At 55.0% G+C, this 27,318-nt stretch overlaps 2 protein-coding genes across 4 annotated transcripts; both read right to left on the bottom strand.

Annotated features, from left to right (window-relative positions):
- Window positions 1–119: 119 nt before the first annotated feature.
- LOC114598173 (uncharacterized) lies at window positions 120–14,836 on the bottom strand. 3 transcript variants are annotated; one of them, XM_077929569.1, is made up of 2 exons: window positions 14,565–14,836; window positions 120–4,392 (listed from the first exon to the last, which is right to left on the bottom strand). In XM_077929569.1, exon 2 carries the CDS (start codon window positions 4,389–4,391, stop codon window positions 1,776–1,778), a length of 2,616 nt encoding a protein of 871 aa, XP_077785695.1. In that variant the 5' UTR covers window position 4,392; window positions 14,565–14,836; the 3' UTR covers window positions 120–1,775. The 3 variants fall into 3 exon arrangements, with proteins under 3 accessions (XP_077785695.1, XP_077785696.1, XP_077785694.1); XM_077929570.1 differs by lacking the exon at window positions 14,565–14,836 and adding an exon at window positions 9,866–9,990; XM_077929568.1 differs by lacking the exon at window positions 14,565–14,836 and adding an exon at window positions 8,086–8,207.
- On the bottom strand, window positions 10,981–26,257 carry LRRC15 (leucine rich repeat containing 15). Its single transcript, XM_077930893.1, has 5 exons — window positions 26,048–26,257; window positions 18,942–20,710; window positions 16,168–16,286; window positions 14,682–14,820; window positions 10,981–13,014 (listed from the first exon to the last, which is right to left on the bottom strand). Exons 2-5 carry the CDS (start codon window positions 20,703–20,705, stop codon window positions 11,344–11,346), a joined length of 3,693 nt encoding a protein of 1,230 aa, XP_077787019.1. The 5' UTR covers window positions 20,706–20,710; window positions 26,048–26,257; the 3' UTR covers window positions 10,981–11,343.
- Window positions 26,258–27,318: the final 1,061 nt, after the last annotated feature.

The raw sequence follows: 27,318 nt of genomic DNA, 5'->3' as shown, positions 1-27,318 counted from the left end.
CCCCCTTTTAAACTTACACAGCGGATAGTGTCTTTGCCAGGCTTGTTTAAGCCTCTAAAATAAGTACCCTGGTAAATCCCCTTTTATTCCCTCCTAAAAAGAATAGATATGACACAGTCTTGTATAAAAGTATATAAAAGAGTTTACTCACATTCTGTTCACAAATGGATCCCAGAAGGCAGACTTAAGTTACAAAATACATACACCTGGAATCTATCCCATAAGGAGATAGTTCCTTTGGAGCCAATAGCATCTCAGGCTGATGCTTCTTTGACGAAAGCAAAACTGAGAAGAGGGAGATGTGGTGTCCTGCCCTGTGCTTTTGTCGTTACCTGCACAGGTGAGGCCACGCCCACCTCTAGTCACATGCAGAGGAAGTTTGTCCCAGCCCAGAAGGAAACAGGAAGTTTATCTACTAGCTGGACAAACATCCCTCCTCATGTCTAAACATGTCTGCTCTAGGAATGTTGTGTTTAACTGCTCTGTGTTTCACACCCCACAGAATCATCTCCTGGCACAGGCTGGCAGCAGGGCATGACCCTGGGTGCAAATGTGCCTGTGAGAGAGTCTCTTGGGATCACACTCAGCAGGACCTGTGTAATAAATGGAAATCTGCCCTTATTTCCTTATGGGGGACACAATAGCTCTTTCAGAGTCCTTTGCAGGTTCTCCATTGGTCAGAGAAAATAACAGAGACCAAGCAGAGAATATCGAGAACGAAAGCAGCTCGGAGGCCTGATCTTTATTGAACTGTTGCAACAGGGTGCTCCCCTTACACGCAGGAGGGAGGAGGCAGAGGACCCAGAACCCAGGTTGGAGTCCACCTTGGAGCTCAAGACCACCACCCCAGATACATCATACCTACATCACAGAAAGGGTGGTCTACAGCAGAAACCTGAGTGCGTTGTTTATCTCCTGTCTGGCAGGTTACCTATTAATGCTTACTTGATTGGATACCCTGGGGAACCTGGCCAGTCTTTTGTAATGATAAATACTTAGTTCCTGGGCCAGGTCACAGGCTCACACCCTATTCAAACACAGACATACCCTTAAGACAGGATTTGTGAATGAAAAGACAATGGGGAGTCTTTTCCATTTTCCTTTGACTTTGCAGAGAAAACATCTGGTCAGTTTGGGAGCCAAAATGGCTCCAGGACTGCCCTCCTGTGCTGCCTCAGACATGTGGCCCATACATTTATGTACGTGTTTGCCTGGCAAATATATATATGACCTTAATTTTTTATTTCAATAGTCATACCTAAGATAAGCCTACGATTTAAGCAAATTGTTACACTGGTGAGAGAGACCCCTAGGACTCAGCTACATTAGGAAAAACAACATTTTGAATGCGTTATAAACATGCGACACCAGATGACGCCAGAGAGCAAATTATTTCTATGTGATATTTACATAGCTTTTTTTTTTTCTTTTGTAAGAATTTAATTTTTGGCTGACATGGCATTTCCCCCTGTGTGTAAATCCACCCCTAAAGCAATGTCAGCCCCCCAACCCAAAGTCTCTGCACACCCCTGCTGCTTCACCTGCCTCATTTAATTTGCCATGATTCCTCCATTGCATGGGTTGGGCTAGATGACCGCTGGGGATCCCTTCCAACTCTGCCAATCTAGGATCCATTGGAGGTTTCTAAACAGAGTCTGTCAGGGATTCTCTAGCTGCGATTCCTGCATTGCAGGGGCTTGAGCGAGATGACCCCTGGACTCCCTGACAGCCCTAGTTTCTAGCATCCTGTGAAGGTCTCTCCTGTGGCCAAACCATCACAGCTTCATCCTTCTGGGCTTCACCTTCACCAGCTTGACCGGCACGGTCGGCGAGTCCATGGAACGCGTGGCTCTGTGCAGGGCGTACACACACCTGGCCAAGGCAGCGGTGCAGCAGATTTCAAGACACAGCATGGACAAATACATCATCGCAGACAGCTTGCAGTACCGGTAGTTGGAACTCAGCGAAGAGCCCCAGGCCTGGATTTTCTGGGACAGGGGCTGAGGGGGGCTGGCTGGACGGCCAGGCCTTGGGCTCGGAGGAAGGGAAGCCCTGGCTGGCGTGACAGCCGAGGAGCAAAAGGTGCAGCTGACAGCAGCTGGAGAGGTTGTCACCCAGCCAGTGGTGGGCAGGGGAGCCTGTGTCACAGCAGAGGTGGGCGACGGGGGCGTCTCAGGACGTGTAGTCGGGTCCAGCCTGGCTGTCGGTTCTGGAGACAAAGACCCGGACCTGAATCCACCTGGAAGACTGACGTTGTCAAGGCACATTGTGGAAGCCGCCACCGAAGAGAATGTCTCCGTAGGGTTGGTCTCAAGCGGTGAAGGTGTAGTGGCCTTGCTGGTTGTCCCAGGGAGCACAGGTGTGGTGGCCGATGTACCAGGGCGGCTTGTGGAGGCTTCAGAAGTTGCGATGGTTGTCCTTGCAATGGTTGTGGAGATCTGAGCAGTTGTGGTGGCACCAGAAGGGGTGGTGTGTGACATCCCAGTTGTGAAGCCAGCTGTGGCAGCCGCAGTCCTGGCGCTGGTAATTTCAGGGGCTGTGGTCTGAACCTTTGTTGTCGTCGTGATCTGAGGGGTTGTGGGTGGCAGGTGAGCGATGGTCGTGGCTGCCTCGGGGGTTGTGGCCGGGGTTGTGATGGACACAGAGGTTGTGCTTGAGATCTCAGCGGTGGTGGCAATTTCAGGGCTTGTCTCGGCTGAGGTGGGACTTGGAGTGGTGATGGTGGAGATGTGAGGAGTTGGAGTTGGAGCCCCTGTGCTGGTGGTGCTGGTGGTTTCAGAGGATGTCCCGCTGGTGGTCATGGTCTGTGAGGTTTCAGTGAGACTCTCAGAGGTGGTGATTTGAGGAGTTGAGGTCAGAGCCTCTGTGGTTCTGAGGGTTGTGGCTGCATTTGTGGTGGTGGCCGTCTCAGAAACGGAGGTGGTTGCAGCAACAGTGGCTTTTTTAGGAGATGGGGGGAGTGTTGTGCTCATCCTTGTTGTGACAAGAGGAGGGAAAGTGGTTGTGGGCAGAGCGCTGCTTGAAATGGGCAGAGTCGTTGGGCAAACCAGCTGATCTTCCGCCAAGGAACTGACTGCTTTGCCCAGCAGATCCTTGGGGCTTCCGCACATGACCTTTGTGGCATCCTTCACTTTTTTGGGATTGCTGCTCATCCATCGGTGGAGGTAGAGAAGGAGGCAGTCACACCTCCACGGATTCTCCCCGAGATACAGGGAGGTGAGCTTCGTGAAGCTGTCCAAGAGGCCCGGAGGGATGGTCTCCAGCTGGTTCTGGCGGAGCCTCAGGGTCTTCAGCCCCGGGAGGGAAGGGGGCAGGAGAGCCTCCAGAGACGAGAGCTTGTTTGCCTCCACGTTGAGCTCAGAGAGTTTGCGGAGGCCTGTTAAAACACCGAGAGGGAGGCCTGCCAGCTGGTTGTGGGACAAGGTGAGCTTTGTGAGCCCCGTGAGGTTGGCAAAGACCCCCGCTGGAAGAGCCTGCAAAGCGTTCTTGCTCAGGTCCAGTTGGGTGAGCAAAGGCATCTGCCCAAAGAGCCGGCCGGGGAGACCTTTCAGCCGGTTGGAAGCCAGGGTCAGCTGCTTCAGCTTCCTCAGCCCGAAGAAGGCCTCATCCGGGAGGGTCTCCAAGAGGTTGTACTCCAGGAAAAGCTTCTCCAGGTTGGGCTTGTTCCTCAGCACCCTGGGAGGCAGCGTGCGGATCTTGTTCTTCTGGAGGGCGAGCTCCGTCAGGTCCTGCTGGCTGTCCAGGCTCCCCTCCGGGAGGTCTCCGATCTCGTTCTCGTACAGCCGGAGGACCTTCAGCCGAGGAAGTTCCTTGAAGACGTCCTCTGGGATGGCAGCGATCTTGTTCTTGGCCAGGTGCAAAAAGGTCAGGTTGGAGAGCCCATCAAAGACACCTTCGGGGAGAGAAGGGATCTCGTTCATATGCAGGTAGATCTCCTCCAGCTCCCCGAGATCCTCAAAGAGTCCTCTCTGGAGGCCCTTGATCTGAGAGTCCCGCAGATTCAGCTTCTGCAAGCGAGGAAGAGAGTGGAAGGTGCCCACAGGGAGGTCGCCCAGCTCAGCCTGCGTGATTTCCAGCTCATCCAGTTTCTCCAAGTTATCAAAGGCCCCCACCTCTACAGTTTTGATCTTGTTGCCAATGAAGAGGACTTTCTGCAGGCCAGGCATGTTCCGGAAGGCTCCGCTCTTGATCTGTGTTAGGCTGGTTTCCACAAAGATCATTTCGGTGATGATGGTGCTGGCGATCTTTGGGATCTCCGTCACGTCCCTTAGTTTGGTGTAGACTTCCTGGTGGGCCTTGGGGCAGTCGTAGGCCCCTGTGCAGGTGGGCGGGCTCTGGCCAGTTCCAAAGGCCAGGCAGAGGAGGAGGACAATGGCCACTGTGGGCACCATCCTGGAAGAAAGCAAGAGATGTCCATTAGCCTTTTCACCAAGAAAGCGCACATCTGGCGAGCCTCTCTGCAGCTGGAGCATCCTGATTCCTGGGGTCTGCTGCATCATGCACACCCTCAGCTCCTTCACAATCTGCTGTTTTGTGGGAGCAGTCAAATACAACATTCCTAGAGTGAACATGATTACACATGGGGAGGAATGTTTGTCCAGCCAGCAGGTCAACTTCCTGTTTCCTTCTGGGCTGGGACAGGCTTCCTCTAGAGGTGGGAGTGGCCTCACCTGTGCAGGTAAGGACAAAAGCACAGGGCAGGGCAGCCACCTCTCTCACCTTGACATTGAAGAAGCAACATCTGCTTAGCCAAAGATGCCCTCTTGGCTCCAGCCAAGAGAGGACAAAGGGACTGTCTCCTTATGAGATAGTTTCCAGGTGTGTGTTACTTTTCTAAGCTAAGTCTGCCTTCTGGGATCCGATTGTGAACAGAATGATGTGTGAGTAAACTCTTTTTATACTTTTATAGAAGACTGTGTCGTGTCTTACCTTTTATGAGGAAATAAGGGGGAAATACCAGAACAGTTATTACAGGGGCTTTAGCGAGCCTGAGCAAACGCATCCACTGCGAGTTTAAAAAGGGGGGTGTTACTCTGCTAAATTGTGAACTTGTTAACACAAGTTGGAAAGGCTATTATCAGACAATATATCCTCTCCTGCATCCCTGAACATTCCCACATGTTTTCCCTCACAGAGCTCATTCCAAGCAAAATTGCCATCAGAAACGTAAGAAGAGTCCTGCTGGATGAGGCCAATGGCCCATCGAGTCCAGAGTCCTCTTCTCACAGGGGCCACCAGATGCCCTGAGGGAGAGGGTCTAGTGGGTAGAGCCAGGCTTCAAATCCCCCACCTGGCCATAAAGTTCACTGGATCTGACCTTGGTAGTCGGGTGGGGGAGCTGAAAAGAAGGCTAATATAGTTCACAAATTTGTGAGAAGTTGGGTCCCGGGATTTTTAGACTTCTCTCCCCATGTACTATTTGCAACCAAAGGGGGAAATTAGTTACCAGATGTGATTTCCCCCCCACCTCTCCTATCCCACTGGGGGGTGGTCAGTCACTGCTTCCCAGCCTAACCCACCTCACAGGGTTGTTGGGGGGATTAAATGAGGAGAGGGAAGAGGGCCACGTAGACCACCGTGAGAAAAAGGAGGGGTGGAAAGGCAACTTGTTAACCAACAAGCCTGCAAGTGGGATTTCTCCCTCCTTTGTGAGGCTCTGACAGGAGAAGCAGAAGGCAGTCGTTGTGGTTAGGAGCCACTGATGGCCGGATCCTGCAGGATTTGAGCTCACCCACCTCAACCAGAAGCTGAAAAATGAAGAAACGGGTTGCCCAATGCACGTCTGGGCAGAAGGAGCGTCTGAGAAGGCTGGAAGTGGCTGATCTAACTGGATCTAACTCGCAGGAAAACCCACCCCACCCCCCGCCATCATTCAGTTTGTACAAACCACACACACACACACACACACACACACACACACACACACACACACACTACATACGCTAGGCTTCTGTTATAAATTCATAGAAAATCAACCATACATCGGATCTGCACCGTTCCACTTTTATTTTACTCCATGAAGGAAGGACTACAAAAAGGGGAAGGTTTGATACAGGGCAGCCATAATGAACCTACCAACACATCCGCAGGAAACCTGCCCAGTTGGCATGCCAACCTTGATGGTCCTAGACAGAAGACCATCACATTCACAAAGGACCTGCATATGGGAGTGGATTCAGCACAGACTGAAACAAAGGACAGTGACCAGCCCCCCCCCCTCTGGGGCAGGAGACAGTGAACTCCCCTTTGACCTCAGGAATGTAATCATGGGGAGGGGAAAGGAGGAACCGGACAGGTGACAAGACACTCAGGTTACCACCACAACTCCTCCCTCAACCCCTCCTCTTTGTGATGTGTCAATGATGTAGTCATGATGTAGTTGTGATGTAATTCTAGGGGTGTAGCTTGGGGGATTAGCAGCTAATAAAAGTTGGGGGTTTTCTTTTGTTCAGGGATTCCATCTTGTTCCACCTGGTGGCAGGTGGGAGTCCTGTCGTGACAGTCTTCAATCAAGACCAAGCCTACTGGCTGCTGTTTTGCTCTGGTATCCCTGGCTGTTGTCCTTGTTTTTTTGTCCAAGGGAGCCCTCGGATTTCTCCGTTAACACTGGGGAGTCCAAACATTGAAGAAGCAACATCTGCTTAGCCAAAGATGCCCTCTTGGCCTCCAGCCAAGAAAGGACAAAGGGACGGTCTCCTTATGAGATAGTTTCCTGGCTGGTGTCCTTGTTTTTTTGTCCAAGGGAGCCCTCAGATTTCTCTGTTAACACTGGGGAGTCCAAACAAGCAGCAGACCTGGCCCCCTGCCTCCGGGCCAAAGCCTCTCCCCTCCAGACCCCTGAGCCTCCATTCCCCCCACAAGCAGCCTTCCAACCCCAAAGGCAGGACTTCTGGCAAAGAGGAAGAATGGTGGTTAAGCAGGGGAGGGAGGCTGCCGCCTCTGACTCACGGCTCTCTTATATTTCCCCTCCCAACCACTAGAAGCAACTGTCGCTTTAAAATACTCAGAAAAATCCTGATCCTCCCCACCACCCTTTCCCCTCCAGCTGGGTCCTCCCTCCCCAAAGAGCAGAGGCAGCTGCCGTCCCTCTAATATAGCTCCATACTGCCTGCACTGACTGGTAGCAGCTCCCCTAAATTTCAGCCAGGGGACTGAAACTTGCACGTTCTGAATGCAAAGCAGCTGCTCTAGCTTCACACAAACACACAAAACACACACACACACACACACACACACACGTGTGCACAGCAAGGGAGCTGACAGGTGGAGATCCGTTATTTAGTTCACAAAATCTATACACTGTTTTTGTTTCCTTAAAAAACAGCAACCTCAAAGCAGTTACAGAAAGATAAAACAAGAAAATCAGGCAGACATACAGAAAGTTAAAATGCTAAAATGGATTCCCATTCATAGCAGCATTTCTAAACAGCCAGGCAGGCTTGCCTAGACAAGGACGCTTTTTAGCAGGTGCCCAAAAGAGGGCAGCAAAGGCACCAGCTTGATCTCAAGTGGCAGGGAGTTCCACAGCGCAGGTGCTGCCACACCAATAGATGAAGATATTGCAAATGCCGAACAGGGATTATGCGGCACCTGGAACAGTGCCGATTCCACCGCTGGAGGCGGCCGAGTGGGTGCAGGTGAGCTTTGGCACGCTTGCGGGTGAGCCGGTCTCTCTGAACCAGGGGTTGGCAAGGTTTACCTCGCCTGGGCTGGTTCACTCCAGCAGAGATCCCTCCATGGGGTGGATTGTGGTGAGCCTGAGCATCCATGCCCATGATTTCCAGCAGTGTCTGTGTCTGCACAGACACTATTTCTGGAGCCATGGAAGTGAGTCCCCATGCAGTGCTGCACCGATTTAGCGCAGTGTGGGGAGATTCGCCAAGCAGGCAGCTCGGTTTGGGGGCGGCTCGTGGGCCGGTTAAACGACCTCCGTGGGTCGCTTGTGGCCCATGGGCCTTAGATTGCCTACCCCTGCTCTGAAGCTGTGAGCCCCCTTCAAGGCAGCAGGAGCCCAGAGCAGAGCAGCAGCCGGGTGGGCAGAGAGATGGGCTCCTTCCAAGCCCCGGGGAGCCTTTCAGCACTTACCAAAGTCGGTTGCCGGGCATTTTGCTGAGCCGGGAGAGTCGTGCACAGGCTGCCGAGCGAAGCGCCTCCAGCCTTATCTGAGGGAGGCATCCAGCGGCCGGGAAGCGAAGATCTGCCCTGCGCAGATGTTGGGCAGGTCTGTCTGGTCAGATAAAGGTCCCAGGTGACGAATTCTTGTCACAAAACTGGGCATCAGCCAAGGCCTGGGCCCGCCTTGTAACTGGGAAGGGTCCCTCTGAGACCATAGAATTGCAGAGTTGGATGGGACGCCTCCAGCACAGGGGTTCTCCAAGGGTGGGGCATGTGGGATGTAAACACAGGAGCAGTCAATGACAACATTCCTAGAGTGTACATGCTAGAACATGGGGAGGGATGTCTGTCCAGCAAGCAGGTAAACTTCCTGGGGACGGACTTCCTCCGCATGTGACCAGAGGTGGGTGTGGCCTCACCTGTGCAGGTAATGACAAAAGCACAGGGCAGGCAGCCACTCTCTCTCTCTGCCATCTTCCTTCGATGAGGAAACATCTAAGGATGCTCTCTTTGCTCCCAGCCAAGAGAGGAGATAAGGACTATTTCGCTACAAGATAGATTCTAAATGTATGTAACCTTTGTAAGCCTGTCTGCCTTCTGGGATCACATTGTGAACAGAACGTGAGTAAACTCTTTTATACTTTTATGAAGACTGTGTCGTGTCTTGTATTTTAAGAGGGAACTAAAGGGGAAATTACCAGGGCAATTATTATAGAGGTTCTAGCGAACCTGTGCACACGTTACCGTTGCGCACTTAAAGGGGAATGTTTATAAACTCTGCTGATATTTTGGAAACTTGTTAGCACAAGTTGGATAAGGATATAATTAGTCAATATATCCTCTCCTGCACCCCAGAACATTCCCACAGGGCAGACGACCCTGGAGAGGCAGGAAAAGGTGGCAAGTGGACAGGAAGATTCAGGGACAACCCAAGAAACATTTAAGCATCTCAGTATAGTATAAGGTAATGGGACCCCTGACCATTAGGTCCAGTCGTGGCTGACTCTGGGGTTGCGGTGCTCATCTTGCTTTACTGGCCAAGGGATCCGGCGTGCAGCTTCCGAGTCATGTGGCCAGCATGACTAAGCCGCTTCTGGCAAACCAGAGCAGCACACGGAAACACCGTTTACCTTCCCGCCGGAGTGGTACCTATTTATCTACTTGCACTTTGGTGTGCTTTCGAACTGCTAGGTTGGCAGGAGCAGGGACCGAGCAATGGGAGCTCATCCCGTCGTGGGGATTCGAACCGCCAACCTTCTGATCGGCAAGTCCTAGGCTCTGTGGTTTAACCCACAGCGCCACCCGCGTCCCAGTATAGTATAGCCTTTTCTAAATGCTCACAGACCAACTGTGGAATTATCTGTTCTAGGACCTTTCCTGGTATCCGTGTCAAGCTCACCTATTGGTAGTAACCTGGGTCTTCCTTTTCTCCCCTTTTTGAAGATGGGGACAACATTTGCCGCCTCCCGTCTGTAGGGACCTCACCTGTTCTCCAAGAATTCTTAGAGATAATAGACACAGGCTCTGAAATTACACCTGCAGGCTCCTTTAGTACCCTTGGATGCAGCTCATCAGGACCCGGAGATTTGAATTCCTTTAAGATAGCTAGGTGTTCCCTTACTACCTTTTCCTATCTTGTTTTTCATTTTGTATTTTCAAATACAGGAAGAGAGAGCATATTTAACCCCTTCCCTCCCATCCCCCTGTCCCAATTAAAACTTTGTATCAAAAACAGCATGCACAATCATACCTCGGGTTACAGGCGCTTCAGGTTGCATTTTTTCAGGTTACGGACTGCCAAAACCTGGAAATACTGGAAGGGGTTACTTCCAGGTTTCAGTGGTCGCACATGCACCGAATCGCAACCCGCGCATGCGCAGACGTGCCGCTGCAGGTTGAGAACACTGCAGGTTGTCAATGTGCGTTCCGCATGGACCACATTCGCAACCCAAGCGTCCACTTTATACATATACCATATGACTTCCCTTCCGCCTTTTTCCTGGTTCCTTTGCTTTTCTGCTGCTCCGTGTAATCCACATCTTTTTAATCATCCAATTTGTTATACACATGGAATCTATCCCATAAGGAGATAGTCCCTTTGTGCTCTGTTGGCTGGAAGCAACAAGGCATCTCTAGCTAAAGAGATGTTGCTTCTTCTATGAATGGAGCCAGAGAGGGGGGGCTTTGTGCCTTGCCCTTTTGTGTTACCTGGACAGGTAAGGTCACGCCCATCTCTAGGCACATGTAGAGGAAGTTTGCCCCAGCCCAGAAGGAAATAGGAAGTTGACCTGCTGGCTGGTACAAAGCATCCCCTTGCATGTCCACTCTAGGAATGCTGTACTTGACTGCTCTGTGTTTCACATCCCACAGGTACTAGACTTCTCCACCTTTGTGCCAAGAAGGTTCTAGCTGTGGACGTAGTGTATAGTAGTAAACTCTCTTGTTTTGGGGGGACCTCTGTTGTTATCATCCCCATGAGAAAAATGTCAGGTGTTTGGGGGAAAGTTTTTTAAATATCTTTTATAATTCATTATATATAATTTCCAAAGATTCTTTAATTATTTTACAGGACATGTTAATAAAAGATCCCTCAATTTCATTACACTTCCAACACATACCTTTTTCTTTTTTAAGACATTTTCGCCAATCTGGTAGGTGTTAAATACTGTCTGTGGGCCATTTTCATAATATAGTAGTAGTAGTAGTCTGCTTGGCAGGGGGTTGGACTCGATGGCCCTTGTGGTCTCTTCCAACTCTAGGATTCTATGATTCTAGTATATTTTGCTTGAGTTATAACCTATGCCCAGTTATGAATGTGTGCTTACCCTTACCCCATGCCCACAAGAAGTTCCCACACAAAAGGAATAAAGAAAGCTTGGTTTATTATATGACATGAAAGTGACAGAATATATAATTGCTGCTTCAGGCCGCAAATCCTACAAGCCCTGCCCTGGGAGGCAGTGGATCCATGCTTTCAGAATCCCCACTGGGTGACCTTTGGGATCCTGGGGAGACCCGCAGATAAATCTACACAGACAAAGCCTGATTTGGCTCAGAAAGGCTTCTGTTTCTGTTTCTGTTAGCGTCTGTGATGATACCAAGCACGTCCTGGCGACAGCCCTGCAGTGAGGATGCAGCAAGGCTCAGGTGGGGCTGGAGCCCCCTCTCTCCGGAGGGCCCCCCCCCCCCGTTCTCCGGGCCACACTGGCAGGGCAGGGGATGCCGGCCTCAGGGGGCTTCCGAGGGGGCTGCCACCGCCTCCCCTCCGGGCAGGGGCTCAATGCTCACGGCCACCTGGACCTTCACGGCGCCGCAGCCCGAGTCCAGGATCCAGCCCTTGCTGAAACTCTGCCCTGCCTCCTGCAGGCTCTCTCCTGGCGGGAGACTCAGGCTAAGCTGGCGGCAAGCGTCGCGGTCGCACGCCAGGTGGATGGCCCCTGCCGGATCCTGGTAGGTGCAGGGAGGGCGGGCGCTGGGTTCCGCGGAGGTCTCCTCCATCCCCGGCTCCGCCCGGCACCGGGAGGGCGCGGGGCCCCGCCGACAGACCAGCTGCTCTTTCTGCACGGCCGGCAGGCTCAGCCCCTGCAGGTGAGCCGGGCTCCTGCACAAGGCCCGCGCGTTGATCAGGGGGTCCGTGTCCTGGAGCCAGTCTTTCAGGGGGGCCAGGTGGCAGTCGCACGTCCAGGGGTTGCCCTTCAGGGCCACGTTGGCCAGGATGACGTTGCCCTCGAAGACCCCCTCCGACAGGGTGGCCAGCTGGTTGTGGGAGAGGTCCAAGGCCTCCAGGGTGGTGAGGTTGGCGAAGACGCCCCTCGGCAGGGCGGTGAGGTTGTTGTGGCTCAGCTGCAGCCTGGCAAGGGCGCTCAGGCCCTGGAAGACCCCGGCGGGCAGGTGGGCGAGGCGGTTGTGCGATAGCCCCAGGAACGCCAGGCTGCCCAGGCTGCCAAACAGCCCCTCCGGGATGCTCTGGAGACGGTTGCCCGCCAGGGAGAGCTCGGTGAGGTGAGGGGTGCCCTGGAAGAGCCCGTCGGGCAGCTCCGCCAAGTGGTTGCCGTCCAGGTAGAGGAAGGTGAGGTTGCGCTGGGCGGAGAAGACGGCGGCTGGCAGGCGCTCCAGGGCGTTGTGCTGGAGGTGGAGGCGCGTCAGGGCGCTCAGCGGGGCGAAGGTGCCCGGGGGCAGCTCTGCCAGGGCGTTGCCGTCCAAGAAGAGCTCCCGGAGCTCTCTCAGGGGGCCGAAGAGGCCGGCGGAGAGGCCAGCCAGGCGGTTGTCGCTCAGCTTCAGCACCCGCAGGGCCGAAAGCGGGCCGAAGACCTCCGCGAGCAGCTCCGCGAGGTGGTTTTGGGACAAGGTGAGGGTCTTGAGGGATGACAGCGGGCGGAAGACGTCCTGGGGCAGAGACTCGACCTCGTTCCCCTGGAGGTGGAGGGCTTCTAGGCGCGGCGTGTTGCTGAACAGCTCCGTCTCCAGGCTTTTGATGGGGCTGAACTTGACGGCGAGGGTGCTGAGGTTGGCCAAGCCCAGAAAGGCCTCTCCGCTCAGAGCGCTCAGCTGGCTGGACGAGATCTCCAGCTCCCGGAGCTCCGGCAGCCCCTCGAAGGCCGCGCGTCCCAGAGACTCGAGGGGGCTGCCCAGGAAGGCCAGTTTGGCGAGGCGGCGGCTGCCGGTTCTGTTGGCGAAAGCCCCGCTCTGAAGCGAGAACAGGGGGGCTCCCACGAAGAAGAGCTGGGTGGCGCTGGCGGGGACCCCCTCGGGGATGTCCTCCAGACCTTCATCCGAGCAGAAGACGGTCAGGTTCCCAAAGCACTGGCACAGAGCCGGGCAGGGAACCGCGGGGCCACCGGGCTGTGCCAGGGCCGAGAGGCAAAGCAGCAGGAAGTGCCCGACGGCCACCCATTTGCCCTGCGGGAGAGGAAGGCAAAGGAAGGCCAGTAAGTGCGGGAATGATCAGGAAGGCAGGAGAGGATATGCTGTTCGACCACTGAGCGCAGGAGAGCGCTGAGGCCAGGCTGGCCCAGGAGGCAAAAGAGAAAATGCTGCCCACTGTGGAAGGACGTGGGGATCCAGAATTGGTCTCCACAGTCACTTACGGACTCACTGTTAAAACCGTGTTTATGGAAGACAATCTTACTCAGCTATGAGGAATCACCAAAGAAGAAGTAGAAGTGGCAGCCCTTACCCTCTGGAACTCCCTGCCACTTGATACCACACAGACACCTTCTCGGGTCTCTTTTTAACACCTTTCTAAAAACTTTCTTGTCTATAAACATTCTTCAAGTCTGTCCAGATGCTTGAAAAGCTGTTGTGAATTTAAAGCTCTTTCAGTATTTTAACTTTTTATATGTTTTAAAACTGTTCTTGCAAAATTTTCTTGATTTTATAGTTTTATCTTTATGTAAACCACTTTGAGGGTGTGGGTGGTTTTGTGGTTTCTTTACAGTTAAGAAGTGTAGACATTTTATGAAATCATGATAATGAATAATTTGCCATGACTGCTAAACAGTGTCACTGGCTGGGGGCTTGTCAGGGCTTCTGCTTGCCCCCCCCCCCCCGAAAGCACGGATCCAAAGGGCACTCGTTTCCTTCCTTTAGCTCTGGCTTTGAGTTCTATCCCATATCCATATCCTCATCTAGGTGCCCTTTTTCTGCCCCCAGGGGGGCACTTAGTTGCTGGCAAGGGCCTGTGTCTTCCTACATGTATGAGAGACACTATTGGTGGTTTTTTGCTGTAAGGGGGAAATCCTCATTTCTTTGTTGGGAGAGGCCTCTGACGCAACGCAGAGAATGAGGAGGGCATTTCAGTTTTTAAAAAATGCCAGCAATGGACAAGGGCACCAGGTCCCCTCCCCCTGCCTTTCCTGTAAGCCAGTGGCTGGGGGCTTCCCTCTGCCCACACCCCCTGCCATAACAAATCGGGGCACGTGATGTTGGACCGTCCTAGTGCAGTGGCACAAGGGGCACCAGCCTCTGACTTGCCCTTAAAGCACCTTCAAAGTGCATTCCGCCCCTAAAACACACATACACACACCAATGGGAACAGTAGTTTAGCCCTCACAGAGCTACAATCCCCAGCACCCTTCACAAACTATAGTTCCCAGGATCCTCTGACCTGCTTCACATATCTGGTGCAGGAACAGCCTTAGACCGGATTCTCACTCCCAGCTGGCAGGGCTCAAATCTGAGCAGTCGCACCCAAATCACAGAATTGTAGAGTGGGAGGGTGATCTAGCCCAGTTGCCCTGCCATGGAGGAATCACAGCTTCAGAATCCCCCCCCCCCCCAATTCTGCTTAAAACCCTCCACCACCTTTGAGGAGACCCATTGCTCTCCCCAGCAATGAGAGAACCCCCTCAACTGAGAGCCCAGACCCCTTTGCCCTGCCCACCCCACCCTCTGCTAAAAGGGGGGCTTGGTTTGCTCCCGCCCATTTCGGGGGACCCCAGGGCACTTACCCTGGGCGGGTCCAGGCCCTCAGGCAGAGCCATGCTGCCGTCCTCCCTCCTCTGCCTGCCAGAAAAGCCTCTCGCTCTGCGGTGTTTGCCAGCCAAGATGGGAAGTCACTGACCCACCAAGTGGGATGGACCTGGGGGTCCCTGCTTATCGGAGGCCCTGTCCTGGGTCCCCGCAGATTCCGGGCAATGGCCGGTGGCCTCAGAGGGGGCGGGGAGGGCACTGGCCTCTGGGCAAACAGGCAGCAGGAAGGACTGCCTGGAGGTAGCAGAGGCACCTGGGGGGGGGGCACGACTCTGCCCTTGCCAAGAGAGGCCCTGCCATCCCAGGGCTTGGCAAGCTGCCTCTCTCAAAAAGATCTCTCTCAAAGTATCATAGGACAAGTTCATGGAGGAGAAGAGGGCTGTCAATGGCTCCCAGCCAGGATGGCTCTGCTCTGCCTCCACAGATAGAGGCAGCGATGCTTCTGAAGCCACAGGAGGGGAGAGTGTTGCTCTTGTGTTCGAATCCTGCTGTGGTTTCCCTTTGGGGAGTCTGGTCAGCCCCTGTGAGAACCAAGCGGGGGAAGGAGGGGGAGCTGGAGGTGTAAAAACGAGACTTTTTTGCTGAATTAATTACGCTGAATAGTTTTCATTGGATTTTGAATATATGTGCAATTAATTATCACAGCTTTGCATTTTAGTGCGCGATTGTCTTCTTTGCTGGTTGTGCAATCCTGCTATTCCGAATAGGGCTTTTTAGAGTGTGTATGGGAGAATGGGGCACTGGCAACTGGGCAGGGGTGGCCCCTAAAAGCAGTGGCAGAGCAAGTCGATCAGGCGCCTGGGGCAGCACCCATGCCCTGCGCCCAGGGGCGGGGCCAGGTGAGCCGGGGCCGGACACATTGCGGGATCTCTGAGGAGTCTGCCTGCCTCCTTCCACTCAGCCACCCTACAGCTGAGGGGGAGGTGGCAGGCAGACCGTTTGGGGCAGAGCAGAGCCTGTGGGTGCCCAAGCCACTGCATTACTCCCAGGAAAGATGCATGGCTCAGGCACACTCCAGGCCCTGCAGTGAGTGCCGCCTGGCATTTTGTCACCCCCTCAGCGGTGACACCCGGGGCGTCCCGCACCCCCCTTCCTCCGCCCTTGCCTAAAAGTTAGGGAACCACTTTTGGTGCCTTCAGTACTGGAGGGGAGCGAGTGGGAGCGGCTGAGCAGCTTCTGCTTCTGAGCAGGAAAGTTAATAGTGGTTTTGCGTCCTCTAAAGAGCAGCCCCTACAAAGGGCCTCTCCTGCCTTATCTGGTGCAGAAAATAAAAGGGAGAAGAGGATCCCCACCCCGTGCTTAATCAGTATGTTTTCCGCTTTTTGGAGAACAGCAAATAACAGAGGAAGGTTTGATTTTGCAATCTGCGGAGGCCGGCCTGGCATGCGGCAGAAACCGCCAGAGTCGTTCCTTAATTACTTCCCTCCAAACACTTCTGGGCTGCTCTTCAATTAAAACTACCCAGGGGTGTTTTGCCTTCAAAGGACCAGTTGCGGGATGAGGGGAACCACCCCACAATACCTGGTATCTCAGGGAGCCGGAGTTGCCATGCCCGCCTGGGCACCGAGGACAGTCACTCACATGCCACTCCTGCTGCCACGTCCAGAGGAGTCTCGGCTGGGCCCGTGGGCAGGAGAGCCAGCCCTGCTGCTGCTGCTGCCTGCATGCTGAGCCCTCGACTTGGACCCCACGGCAGCCCCCTGCGTGCAGGAGGGATTTGCGCAATGGTGGGAGAAGTGTGGGGCATGGGAGATTCTCCACTGTTTGGCTCCAGAGAGTTCACAGCAGCCACAGGTCTGGAAGTCAAACCAGCCCCATCATCCAGCTGAGGTCCAGCTCTGAGGGCCTTCTGGCAGTTCCCTCCCTGCGAGAAGCTAAGCTACAGGGAACCAGGCAGAGGGCCTTCTCGGTGGTGGCGCCAGCCCTGTGGAATGCCCTCCCACCAGATGTCAAAGAGATGAGCAACTACCTGACATTTATAATCCATCTGAAGGCAGCCCTGTTCAGGGACGCTTTTAATGTCTGATGCTGTATTGTTTTTAATATTTGGTTGGAAGCCGCCCAGTGTGGCTGGGGAAACCCAGCCAGATGAGAGGGGTAATAATAATAATAATAATAATAATAATAATAATAATAATATATTATTATTATTATTATTATTATTATTATTATTATTATTATTATCCCAGAGAAGTACCGTACATCCACTGTTTCATTCAGAATTTTTTCCCCTTGTTTTCCTCGTCTAAAAACTATGTGCGTGTTATGGTCAGGTGCGTGTTATCGAGCGAAAAATACGGTAGGAGGCAGCACAAGAGTCGTCTTCCAATATTCCAATATCTCAAGGGCTGCCACATGGAAGGTGGAGCAAGTTTGTTCTCTCCTGGTCCAGAAGGGAGGACCCAAATCAACAGATTCACGTAACCAGAAAGGAGACCCAACATTGGAAAGGACTCAGGAGGTGGGCATTCTCCTTCCTTGGAGGTTGGGTGCTGTCCTGCATGCTTGAACTGAGTTTCCTGCAATGCAGGGGGGCTGGGCTGGATGTCCTTTGGGGGTCCCTTCCAACTCTACAATTCTATTATTCCATTCCGTGTGTGCTGGATGCGCTTTAAATGTATGGGGCAGATCCACTCTGAGATTTGGGTTGGGAGGGGGCAATTTAAGGACCCTGAACTTCACGGCTGTCTGAGGAGCAGTTTATATATCGTGAGTTTCAGCCTGGAAATGCAAACCAGCCTCAGCCCTGCCTCCAACCTGCAAAACACTGCAGGGCTGTTGTACCCAATTCACCACCATATGTACACCGATGTCGTGAAGCAGACCTAAAAATATCCTCCTGGCCTGAGCGTCACTGGGTGCAACGCTCCCCCCCTCCCCCCCCCCCCACTGATCAGGGTGTTTGATTTCAGGGGAAGAGAAGTGCAGGGATCCCTCAAGCCCACCCAAAGTTCACAAAACGTAGTCAGGGCTAAAACCGTAACCACATATGTTTTTTATTGAGCATTCCACAAACAGAGTGGCTTCGAAAGAGAGTTCTTTCTCCAGGGAATTTGACGCCCCCAAAGTGAATCCGTCCAGAGTGTTTCGTCTACAGAGAAAGGAGTGTGGTGGAGTCTCCTTCTTTGGAGGTCTTTAAGCAGAGGCTTGACAACCATATATGTCAGGAGTGCTCTGATGGTGTTTCCTGCTTGGCAGGGGGTTGGACTCGATGGCCCTTGTGGTCTCTTCCAACTCTAGGATTCTATGATTCTATGAGTGGCGGCCGTCCTCCAGTGGCTGACTGCCCCAAAGAAGCTGGGAAGGGAGATAGACTGCCTCTGGACAGGGAGGTTCCATAAGATCAGAGGAGGCGGCTGGAACAAGCCAAAGCAGTCCAGCATCCTGCCTTCACAGTGGCCAACCGGATGGGGAAACCCACAGGCAGGATTCGAACCCCAGCCTAGGGAGATGCTGCAGGCCAGTGCTGCCAGCATTGAGCTAGATGGAGAGCAGCGGCCGGGCTTCTTTTGCCCCCTGACTTTGCAGGGATCCCAGTCTGACTTCCCGGCAGGGGCCTCCCCTCCCCCCGCTGCAACCCCCACCAGCCCCTGAGGGGCTGAGGACCCTCCCTCAGCAGAAGCAGCATGTGGCTCAGCCCAAGTCTCCTTCTCTCCTCTGGCAGGACTGAACCCTGAGGGGGTGTCACCCGTTGCATTTCATATATTTCATGGCATTTATATAGCACCTTTTGCTCCAAGGAGCTCCAGCGAGTGAGTGTGGTTCTCCTCACGACAGCCCTGCAAGGCAGTCGAGGCTGAGAGGCAGAGACTGGCCCCCAAGGGGAGCATCACATGGCCGAGAGGGGATTCAAACCCTGGACTCTCCCAGGTTCCTAGTCCAGCGCTCTAACCACTACGCCACCGCTGCCTCTCCCGAAGGGCAAGGACAGCAAAGCTGCCCACATCCCCCCCGCTGCCCAAAGAGCAGCACTGCTCTCCAGCCACGGAGGGTTGCCCGCATGGCTGAGTGACCACGGGATGCAGAGCACCTGGCGGAGCAGGACAGACAAGGGCCTCATCCTGCCCAGCTAGCCTCCCCATGAGTGGATCTATGGAAGAGATTCCTTCGTTGCAAGGGGTTGGGCTAGATGCCCTTTGGGGGACCCCTTCCAATTCTCCGGCTCATCCATCGGCCCCTTGCTTCAGGAGGGCATGTGTGTGAGCAGGTGGGAGGGTGCCCGTTGTGCCCGAGGGTGGCACATCTGGGGAAAGGGATACAGAGCCCGGCATCTCCCCCCCCCCCGCCCCACTGCCCTCCCCCCTGACCCCATCCATCAGTCTGGTTGGCCAGCTCTCCCGAGCGCCCTTCTATGCCTTGGCGAGGTCCCGGCGGGCCTTCCTCCTGAACCCGTAGACAGCCGCCGCCAGCAGCGTCCCCAGGAGCAAGGCAGAGCCCACCACCAGGCAGGTGACCACCACCCCCGTCTGGGTGCGCGTCAAGCCCCAGATGCCCCCCTCGGCCGGCGCAACGCCTGGGGTGAGCACCCTGGGGGCTGCTGTGGAAAACTCCTGCTCTGCCTCTGCACTGCCGCCTTCGTGGTCCAGGGGCGGCTGGGCACGCGTGGGCATCACGGTCTCTGGGCTCGTGTCCTGGTCAGGGACCTCCGCCTGGCCGGAGGTGGCCATCGTGGGCCCCTCGGTGGCCTCTGGGCTCTGTGCCGGACCAAAGTGCTCCTCCTCCAGTTCGGCAACGGGCTGCCCCTGCAAGGGGGGAGGCCAGGCGCAGACAGGGCGGCTGCCCCCCAGGCGGGCACTGTTCTCCCTCAGCCAGCGCCCGAGGGCCAGCAGGGCATCGTCGCAGCGCCAGGGGTTGTCGTGCATCTTGACCTCCCTCAGGTGGGGCAGCTGCTCAAAGATGCCTGCCGGGAGGCTCTCCAGCGAGTTGTTCTGCAGCTGGATGTTCACCAGGTGCGGCGTGCTGCGGAAAAGGTGCTCTGGCAGGGAGACGAGCTGGTTGTTCTGCAGGGAGATGTTCTGCAACTTGCCCAGACCCCGGAACGTCTCCCCTTCGAGGGTGCGGAGCTGGTTGGTGTGCAGGGAGACCTCCAGCAGCTCCCCCAGCCCCTCAAAGGCCAGCGGGGAGACGGAGCGCAGCCGGTTCCTGCTCAGCACCAGCAGCTGCAGCTCCGTCAGGTTGGCAAAGACCCCGGCGGGCAGCTGGGCCAGCTGGTTGTCATAGAGCCACAGCTCCTTCAGCCGCGGCATGGGGCCAAAAGTGGCCGGCAGGAGCTCCCGGAGCGCGTTGCCAAAGAGCGAGAGGCGGGAGAGCTCCGTAAGCTCCAGAAGCAGCCCCCGCGGGAGGGTCTCCAGGCGGTTGTTGGACAGGTGGAGCTTCTGCAGCCGGCGGTTGGCCGAGAGGAGCCCGTCGGGCAGGCGCCGGATCCGGTTCTGGTGCAAGCCCAGCTCCTGCAGGTCCGGGAGGGCAGCGAAGGCGCGGGGGGCCACCTCGGCCAGCTGGTTCTCATAGAGGCGCAGCACCTGCAGACGGCCCAGGTGGGCGAAGAGGGCGGGCGGGAGGCGGGAGAGGCGGTTCTTGGCCAGGTTGAGCTTGAGGAGGGAGGGCAGGTGGTCAAAGGCCCCCGGAGGGACGGACGCCAGGCTGTTGCCGTGCAGCTGGAGTTCCTTGAGGGCGCCCAGGCGGCTGAAGTGCGCCGGGTGCAGGCGCAGGAGCTGGTTCCCCGAGAGCAGCAGAGACTCCAGTTTGTCCAGGCTGCGGAAGACGCCGGCGGGCAGCTCCTGGAGGCGGTTGCTGGAGAGGCTCAGGTAGCGGAGGGAGAGCAGACCTCGGAAGGTGTCCGGGTCCAGGCGCGCCAGGCTGTTCTTCTCCATCCGCAGGGCGATGAGCAGAGAGGCGTTGCCAAAGGCCCCCGCCCCCAGTTCCGTCAGCTGGGTGCCGATCACCTGCAGGCTCATGGCGTTGGTGGGCAGGGGGCCAGGCATGGCCGAGATGTGGGGTCCCGAGCACTCCACCTGCGCCGTCCGGGAGCAGGCGCACTCCTCGGGGCACTGAGCCCACGCCAGGGCCAGCGCCAGGCAGCCCGCCAGCAGCAGAAGAGGGGCACGGCCTCTGGGATCCATGGGGCCTGCGGGCAAAAGACAGGTCAGGCGTTAAGAGCAGAAGGACGTAAGCCAGGGGTGCCCAAACTTTTTCAAAGAGGGCCAGAATTGATGAAGTGAACATGCACGAGGGCCAACCTTTCCCCCCGATATTATTTATTGCGATATTATTTGAGCTTTTTTATTTTTTATTTTTTTTAATTCTTTTTATTAAGCTGTTTTTTAAAGAGAAAAACAACATAAAGTAAAACAAAACCACAAACGTACCAAGAAAAAGAACAAAAGTACATAAATAAACAACGAAGAGAAACATTAAAAAGGTAAAGGTAAAGGTACCCCTGCCCGTACGGGCCAGTCTTGACAGACTCTAGGGTTGTGCGCCCATCTCACTCAAGAGGCCGGGGGCCAGCGCTGTCCGCAGACACTTCCGGGTCACGTGGCCAGCATGACAAGCTGCATCTGGCGAGCCAGCGCAGCACACGGAAATGCCGTTTACCTTCCCGCTAGTAAGCGGTCCCTATTTATCTACTTGCACCCAGGGGTGCTTTCAAACTGCTAGGTTGGCAGGCGCTGGGACCGAGCAATGGGAGCGCACCCCGCTGCGGGGATTCGAACCGCCAACCTTTCGATCAGCAAGTCCTAGGCGCTGAGGCTTTTACCCACAGCGCCACCTGCGTCCCAATTGACTTCCCTCCACCACGATTTGAGCTATATCCCCACATTATCTTCTGCGGTATCTTTTTACAACCTTTATCTATACATCGCAGGTTTTATGTTACACCTACTGTGATTTTAATGTTTCCTAAATTTGTTTCCATGTATGTAATAAATTTGTTCCAATCGTTAATAAATTTTACATTTTTTTGATGCCTGATCTTCTGTGTCTCTTGGCCAGTGGTTGGAAAGGGGGTGGGGACAGCTCAGGCGTATTAATTCATGGAAAGAGCAGAGGACAGTGCAGAAAGGAGATGCGGGGGTCCCCTAGCCCCTCTCCCTCTCTCCCCACACAAGAACTCCTGGACATCCACGGAAGCTGAATGCTGAAAGATTCAGGGCAGATGAAGGAAAGTCCCTACTTCATGCAGTGCAGAGAGGAACTTGTGGAACTCCTTGCCACAAGAGGCAGTGATGGCCGCCAACTTGGATGGCTGTAAAAGAGGACTGGGGAAATTCACTAAGGAGGAGAGGGCTATGGGGGGCTCCTAGCCAGGGGGGCTCGGCTCTGCCCTCCCCTGTCAAGAGGCAGAGATGCTTCTGAGTCCCAGTTGCTGGGTGTTGCGAGGGGAGAGAATTCCTCTTGCACTCAAATCCTGCTTATGGGCTTTTGCAGAGGGGTTTTGGTAAGGAAAAACGCTGATAAAAGAGTAAGGAAAGGAAATGGGCAAGAAATCCTGCAGTCCACACGCTTCAGAGCAGCCGGGCGGAGCTGCTGCCACTGAACTCTTCCCCTCCCTGGAAAAGGCCCCTTCCCCCTCCCTGGGCCTGGATCTGAGAGCCAGAGAGCAGTGGTGGTGACAGTCTCACACCAGGACCGGGGAGAGACCTGTGTTCAAATCCCCCACTGGGCCATGAAGTTCACTGGGCGTGACTCAGTCGCTTCCTCTCTGCCTAACCTACCTCACAGGGTTGTTGCGAGAGAGGAAAATTGTGGGCTCATCCACATGTAGCTTTTGTCCCATGCTTTCCAGGCACAGGCCTGAACTTTGCAGATCCGTGTCCTGACAGGTTTGGCCCCTGCTTAAAAACCTCCCGGGGCGGAGAGCCCACCATTGTGGTGCCTTAGGGCAGAGTGGAAGACCTCCATCCGCCCAGCACTGCTTCAGCCTTCCTTGGTGCCGGAGGCAAAGATGTAACCCACTGGGAGCAGTCAAATACAACATTCCTTGTTTTCCTAGAGTGGACATGCAAGGGGACGTTGGTCCAGCCGGTCAAAACTTCCTGTTCCTCCTGGCTAGAGCACCCTTCCTTTTGCATGTGATAAAAGGTGGGCGTGACCTTACCTGTCCAGGTAATAAAAGAAGGAGTCAAGCAGCACTCTCTCTCTCTTTGACTTCCTTCTTTGTAGGACCAGCTTTTTAGCTTGGGACTGCTATGCTCTCAGCTAGCAGAAGCACTGGGATTATTCCCCCATATGGGGTAGATTCACATGTACATATTTGTAACTAAGTCTGTCTTCAGGAATCCAACTGTGAACTGATGTGAGTAAACTTCTTTTATTGACTTAGTTTGTCATGTCTTTATTCTTCTAGGAGGGATTCAAGGGAACTTACCAGGAACGTACAATTCAATCTGAGACAGACTGAATTGTATAATAGTGAGAGGCTCACACGAGCCTGCAGCCAGCTATCTGCTGTGCATGTAAAAAGGGGAATGTAAACTCTGCTGAGTAAAGGCAAGTGCAAGGAAGGATATTAATAAACAATATCTCCTCTCCTGCCAACCTGGACATTTCCACAAATGATCCGCCAGGAAGTCCGCCGGAGCTCAGCGCTTCCAAGATGAGAAAATTACGAGGCTGCCTGCCTTGGTTGGGCCCGAATGTGCTCCTCATTAGCGCCTGAGGCCAAAATGTTCCCCAGAGTGTCTGGCGCGCTTGAGGGCTCGGAGCAGAATAATATTCGCTGGTGAGGCTCCTGGCTGGAAACTCTGAGCGAGGCTGGTGGTCAGAGAAGGCTTTGTGGCTGCAGTAATTGCACACAGCCAAGGCATGCTCTGGAGGCGGTACTGAGCGCTGCGTCTTGGCAAGCGCATGGGCTGCCGCCCTACGTTCAGGGCCCAGGAGCTCATCTTTGCTGGCCAGGAGTAGCGCATGATGCAAGAGATACCCCATCACAGGAGCACCAGCAGTAGCCAGCCAGCCCCAGGCCTGCAGGAGAGAGCTGGGAAGGGCAGGGTAAATATGGTGTACGGTTCTGGTTGCCTCACCTCAGAAAGGATATCGCAGACACGGGGAAGGTTCAGAAAAGAGCAGCCAAAATGATCAAGGGGGTGAAGCCCCTGTGAAAAAAGATTGCAGCACCTGGGACTTTAAAAAAAGAAAAGGCAGAAAGGAGAGTTTTCCTCAAGGCTAGAATTCATGGGCAGCCAAGGAAGTTGAATGTTGGAAGATTTCAGGACAGCTAAAAGGAAGGGCTCCCTCACACAGCGCCTAGTTAAACTCTGGAACTCCCTGCTGCAGGACACAGTGGTGCCTGCAAACCTAGATGGCCTTAAAAGAGGATTAGAGAAATTCATGGAGGGCTGTGCTCTGTCTCCACGGTCAGAGGCAGTTGCTGGAAACTGCAGGAGGGGAGAGGGTTGCTCTTGTGTTCAAATCCCTCTTGCAGGCCTTCCAGTGAGGCACCCTACCCTGCCATTCTGCGAAGGGCTCTCATGCTGGGGGGGGGGGGGCGCGGCAGCAGCGCTTTTCTCCTTGCAACAGACCATTTCAAGGCAGGCGCTTGTCAGAAGGAAGGGCTGCAAACTCAGCCAGGCCAGAGCCGACAGTTTTATGTGGCCGCCTGCCAGCTTGGAAAGAAAAGCCTGCAGGATCCCCTTGGGCTGGCAGACAGCCTGGTGGGCGCAGCTGGTGCCATTGCAGTGGGTGGGGCTGCTGCCTGCTGGTGGGGCCCCCACCCCACTTGCAGGCATCTGTGGCCCCAGCCTTTTCTCTCTGCCGTGGGGCAGCTCAGCTTACCAGGCAGGGCAGCTGCAGTTTCCCCACAGGGGCTGCAGCACCAAGGACCCCCCTCCCTCCCTCTTCTGGACTGACGGTGTGGGGCAGTGTTTCTCCAACTTGGGTCCCCAGCTGTTGCTGGACTACAACCCCCATCATTCCTGACCACTAGCTAGGGATGATGGGAGTTGTAGTCCAACATTTGGAGACCCAAGTTGGAGAGTGAATGGAGGGGCGTCTTGACCTGGAAGTGCCTTTTCTGGGCTGTTGTCCCCCCCCCCCCCCGCACCCTGAAGTGGTTAGAGAGGCATATGAATGGGAGAACCACCTGGCCCAACATCCTGTTCCCCCAATGGGCACCCATTCCTGCATGGCAAGGGGTTGGACTAGATGGCCCTTGGGGTCCCTTCCAACTCTCCCTTTCTAGGATTCTCTGCCCCAAAGTGGAGCCCACAAGCAGGATCCGAGCCCAAGAGCTGCTGCTCAGAAGCAGGAGCCTGGCCCTTGGGGCTGGCCTTCTCCTCCTCCATGAATCACAGCTGGAAGGGCCCTCCAGGTTCATCTAGTCCAACCCCCTGCAATGCAACCTCTGGAACTTGTCTCATCCTCTTTTAAAACCACCTCGGTTGGTGGCCATCCCTGTCTCCTGTGGGAGGGAGTTCCACAGTTTAACTCTGTGCATCCTTCTATCCTATATCTTCCAGCTTCCAGGGGAGTTTCTCACGTTATGAGGGTGGGAGAAAAACTTCTCTCCATCCGCTTCCTCCTTGGCAGGCAACGTTTTACAAACTTCCACGGTGATAGCTCAGTTGGTGGAGCTTGGGGCTCTTAATCTCAGGGTCGTGGGTTCGAGATTCCTGCATCGCAGAGGGTTGGACTAGATGACCCTGGTGGGTCCTTCGAACTCTACGATTCCATGATTCTGTCGCCTCCTCTTTCGCTCGCCTTTCCTGCAAACTAAACACCTCCAGCCTCTGCCCCCTTTCTTCCTCGGGGAGTTGCTCCATCCCCACTGCCCTCCTTTCTGAACCTTCTCCAACTCCACGGCATCCTGCCCGGGTGGGATCCTGCACGTCGCCCACGCCGCCTCTGAGCTCCCCAGAGCGAGGAGAAGGGGGCGGAAATGGGGGGCACTTGCTGCTGCCGACTCCTGCTCCGCGGCTCCTCTGCCAGAGCAAACAGTGGCTTCAGGAGGAAGGAATCTCTGCAGAGTCAGCCCCCCCCCGGCTCCCCCCCCCCGCCCCACCGCAGGCTCCCTTTCCCTGGCACATCTGGAAACGGTTTTCCCTGCAGAAGAGCCTTGTTTACAGAGAAAGGGCTTGCAAAGCGAGCCGAGCCCTCCCCGGGGAGGAAAACTTCAAAAGGCAGCGGCTCTCTCTTGGGAAGGGGCCTCGGAGCATCCCAGGAGAAGCAGCGCTGCAGACAGGAATTTCGCAGCTTGTCCAGCCCGAGGGCGCTCCGAGTATTCAGACACCTAGAGCTCCGCGGATATTCCCGGTCCTCTCGCTTCTCTTTGCGCCCTTCCATTTGCCAGGTGCAGAGTGGAATCGCAGAGCGGGAAGGGGACCCCAGGGGTCATCCAGTCCAACCCCCTGCGACGCAGGAGTCGCAGCTACAGAATCCAGCAGGTTCCATCTCGGGACAGTCCCCTTCCCCGCGGGGGCCGAGGAGGCAGCAGCTCCCCTGACGGAGGGGAGGCGACACTTACCTGCTGGAGGAGGAGGGCGGAGTCCGGCGGTGGTTCCTCAGGCGGCTGCAGAGGCTGAGCAGGATGCGCTCCCCGTCCCGGGCTGGGGCTGCTTCTCCGCCTCTCGGGCGCTCTCCTCCCTGTATTTAAACTTCCCAAACCAATGAATCAGCAAAGGGGGGAAGCGTCACAGGTTCCTGAATTCGCCTTTCTGGAACAGAAAGAGAAGGACGGAGGGAGGAGGAGGAGGAGGAGGAGGAGAGTGGGCGTTTGGGGGCTGGCTGGGTGGGTGGGAGCGACTGAGGAGGGGGCTGCCGCCTCCCTGAGCCCCACACCCCGCCTGCTGGGCTCCGGGACGCCGTCCTTGATCTCCTCCCCCCCGAGGGCCGCCTTCGCTTAAGAGCAAAGAGGGATGAAGTCGAGGGACCAGCTCAAACCCAGCTCTGGGAGAGAGAGAGAAAGAGGAGGCGGCGAGGGGCCACCGGCCTGATCCGAGCAGACTTTCCCCAGCGCAGCCCTGACCACAGGCCACCCTCAAAGACAGAAGGACGGACAAAGAGGCTGCTGCTGGATCAGGCCCATCCACACCCCAGTCCAGCATCCTGTTCTCCCAGAGGCCAAGCAGAGGCCTCAATGGGAAACCCATAAACAGGATTCAGGCAGAAGAGCAGCTCTCCTCTCCCGCGGTCTCAGAAGCATCGCTGCCTCCAGCTGTGGAGACAAGCGCAGCCATTGGGACTGGGGGCCACAGAGAGCCTTTAACCTCCCATGAATTTGCCCAATCCTCTTTTCAAGCCATCTAGGTTAATGGCCCCCCCCTGCCTCTGGTGGGAGGGAGTTCCAGAGGTTAACTAAGTGCTGCATGGAAAAGTCCTTTCTCCTCCTCCTCCTCCTCCTCCTCCTCCTCCTCCTCCTCCTCCTCCTCCTCCTCCTCTTCTTCTTCTTCTAGTTTATATACCGCTCTATACCTGCAGGTCTCATAATAAAATCAGAATATAAAACCACAAAATACATAATCAAAATAAAAACAACAACAACCCAATAACACCCCTCCCCCCTTCTCAATCTTCCACCCTTCACTGGATGTGCATGAGTTGGAGTGTTGTTTGCTCTTCTGAGGGTGACTTTGTACCCATAGCCACCCCCAGGACTTGTGTGGCTGTAGTTATTAACAACAGCAGCAACAACAACGACAACTCCCATAGCGCCCAAGGAATGGTGGTCCTCTGGGAAGGGGCTGGAAGTGTGTCTGTGAGCAGAAGTTTGGAAGTAGGCGAACAGGTGAAAGGTTC

This window comes from Podarcis muralis, chromosome 6 (assembly GCF_964188315.1).
Source record: "Podarcis muralis chromosome 6, rPodMur119.hap1.1, whole genome shotgun sequence".
Taxonomy (NCBI): domain Eukaryota; kingdom Metazoa; phylum Chordata; class Lepidosauria; order Squamata; family Lacertidae; genus Podarcis; species Podarcis muralis.
Note: the sequence above shows the minus strand (reverse complement) of the source record. Positions and strands in the feature narration are given on the sequence as shown.

Bases quoted from the DNA above. Each gene is read 5' to 3' on its own strand.
- LOC114598173 (XM_077929568.1), bottom strand. From the start codon at position 8,105: ATGCCCGGCAACCGACTTTG. The intron at 4,393-8,085 runs GTAAGTGCTGAA...GCTTTCTTCCAG, and splicing joins ATGCCCGGCAACCGACTTTG to GATGGTGCCCACAGTGGCCA.
- LRRC15 (XM_077930893.1), bottom strand. From the start codon at position 20,705: ATGGATCCCAGAGGCCGTGCCCCTCTTCTGCTGCTGGCGGGCTGCCTG. The intron at 16,287-18,941 runs GCATAGAAGGGC...TCCTGCACGCAG, and splicing joins CCCGCCGGGACCTCGCCAAG to GGGGCTGCCGTGGGGTCCAA. The intron at 13,015-14,681 runs GTGGGTCAGTGA...CCTCTCCCGCAG, and splicing joins CCCCAGGTCCATCCCACTTG to GGCAAATGGGTGGCCGTCGG.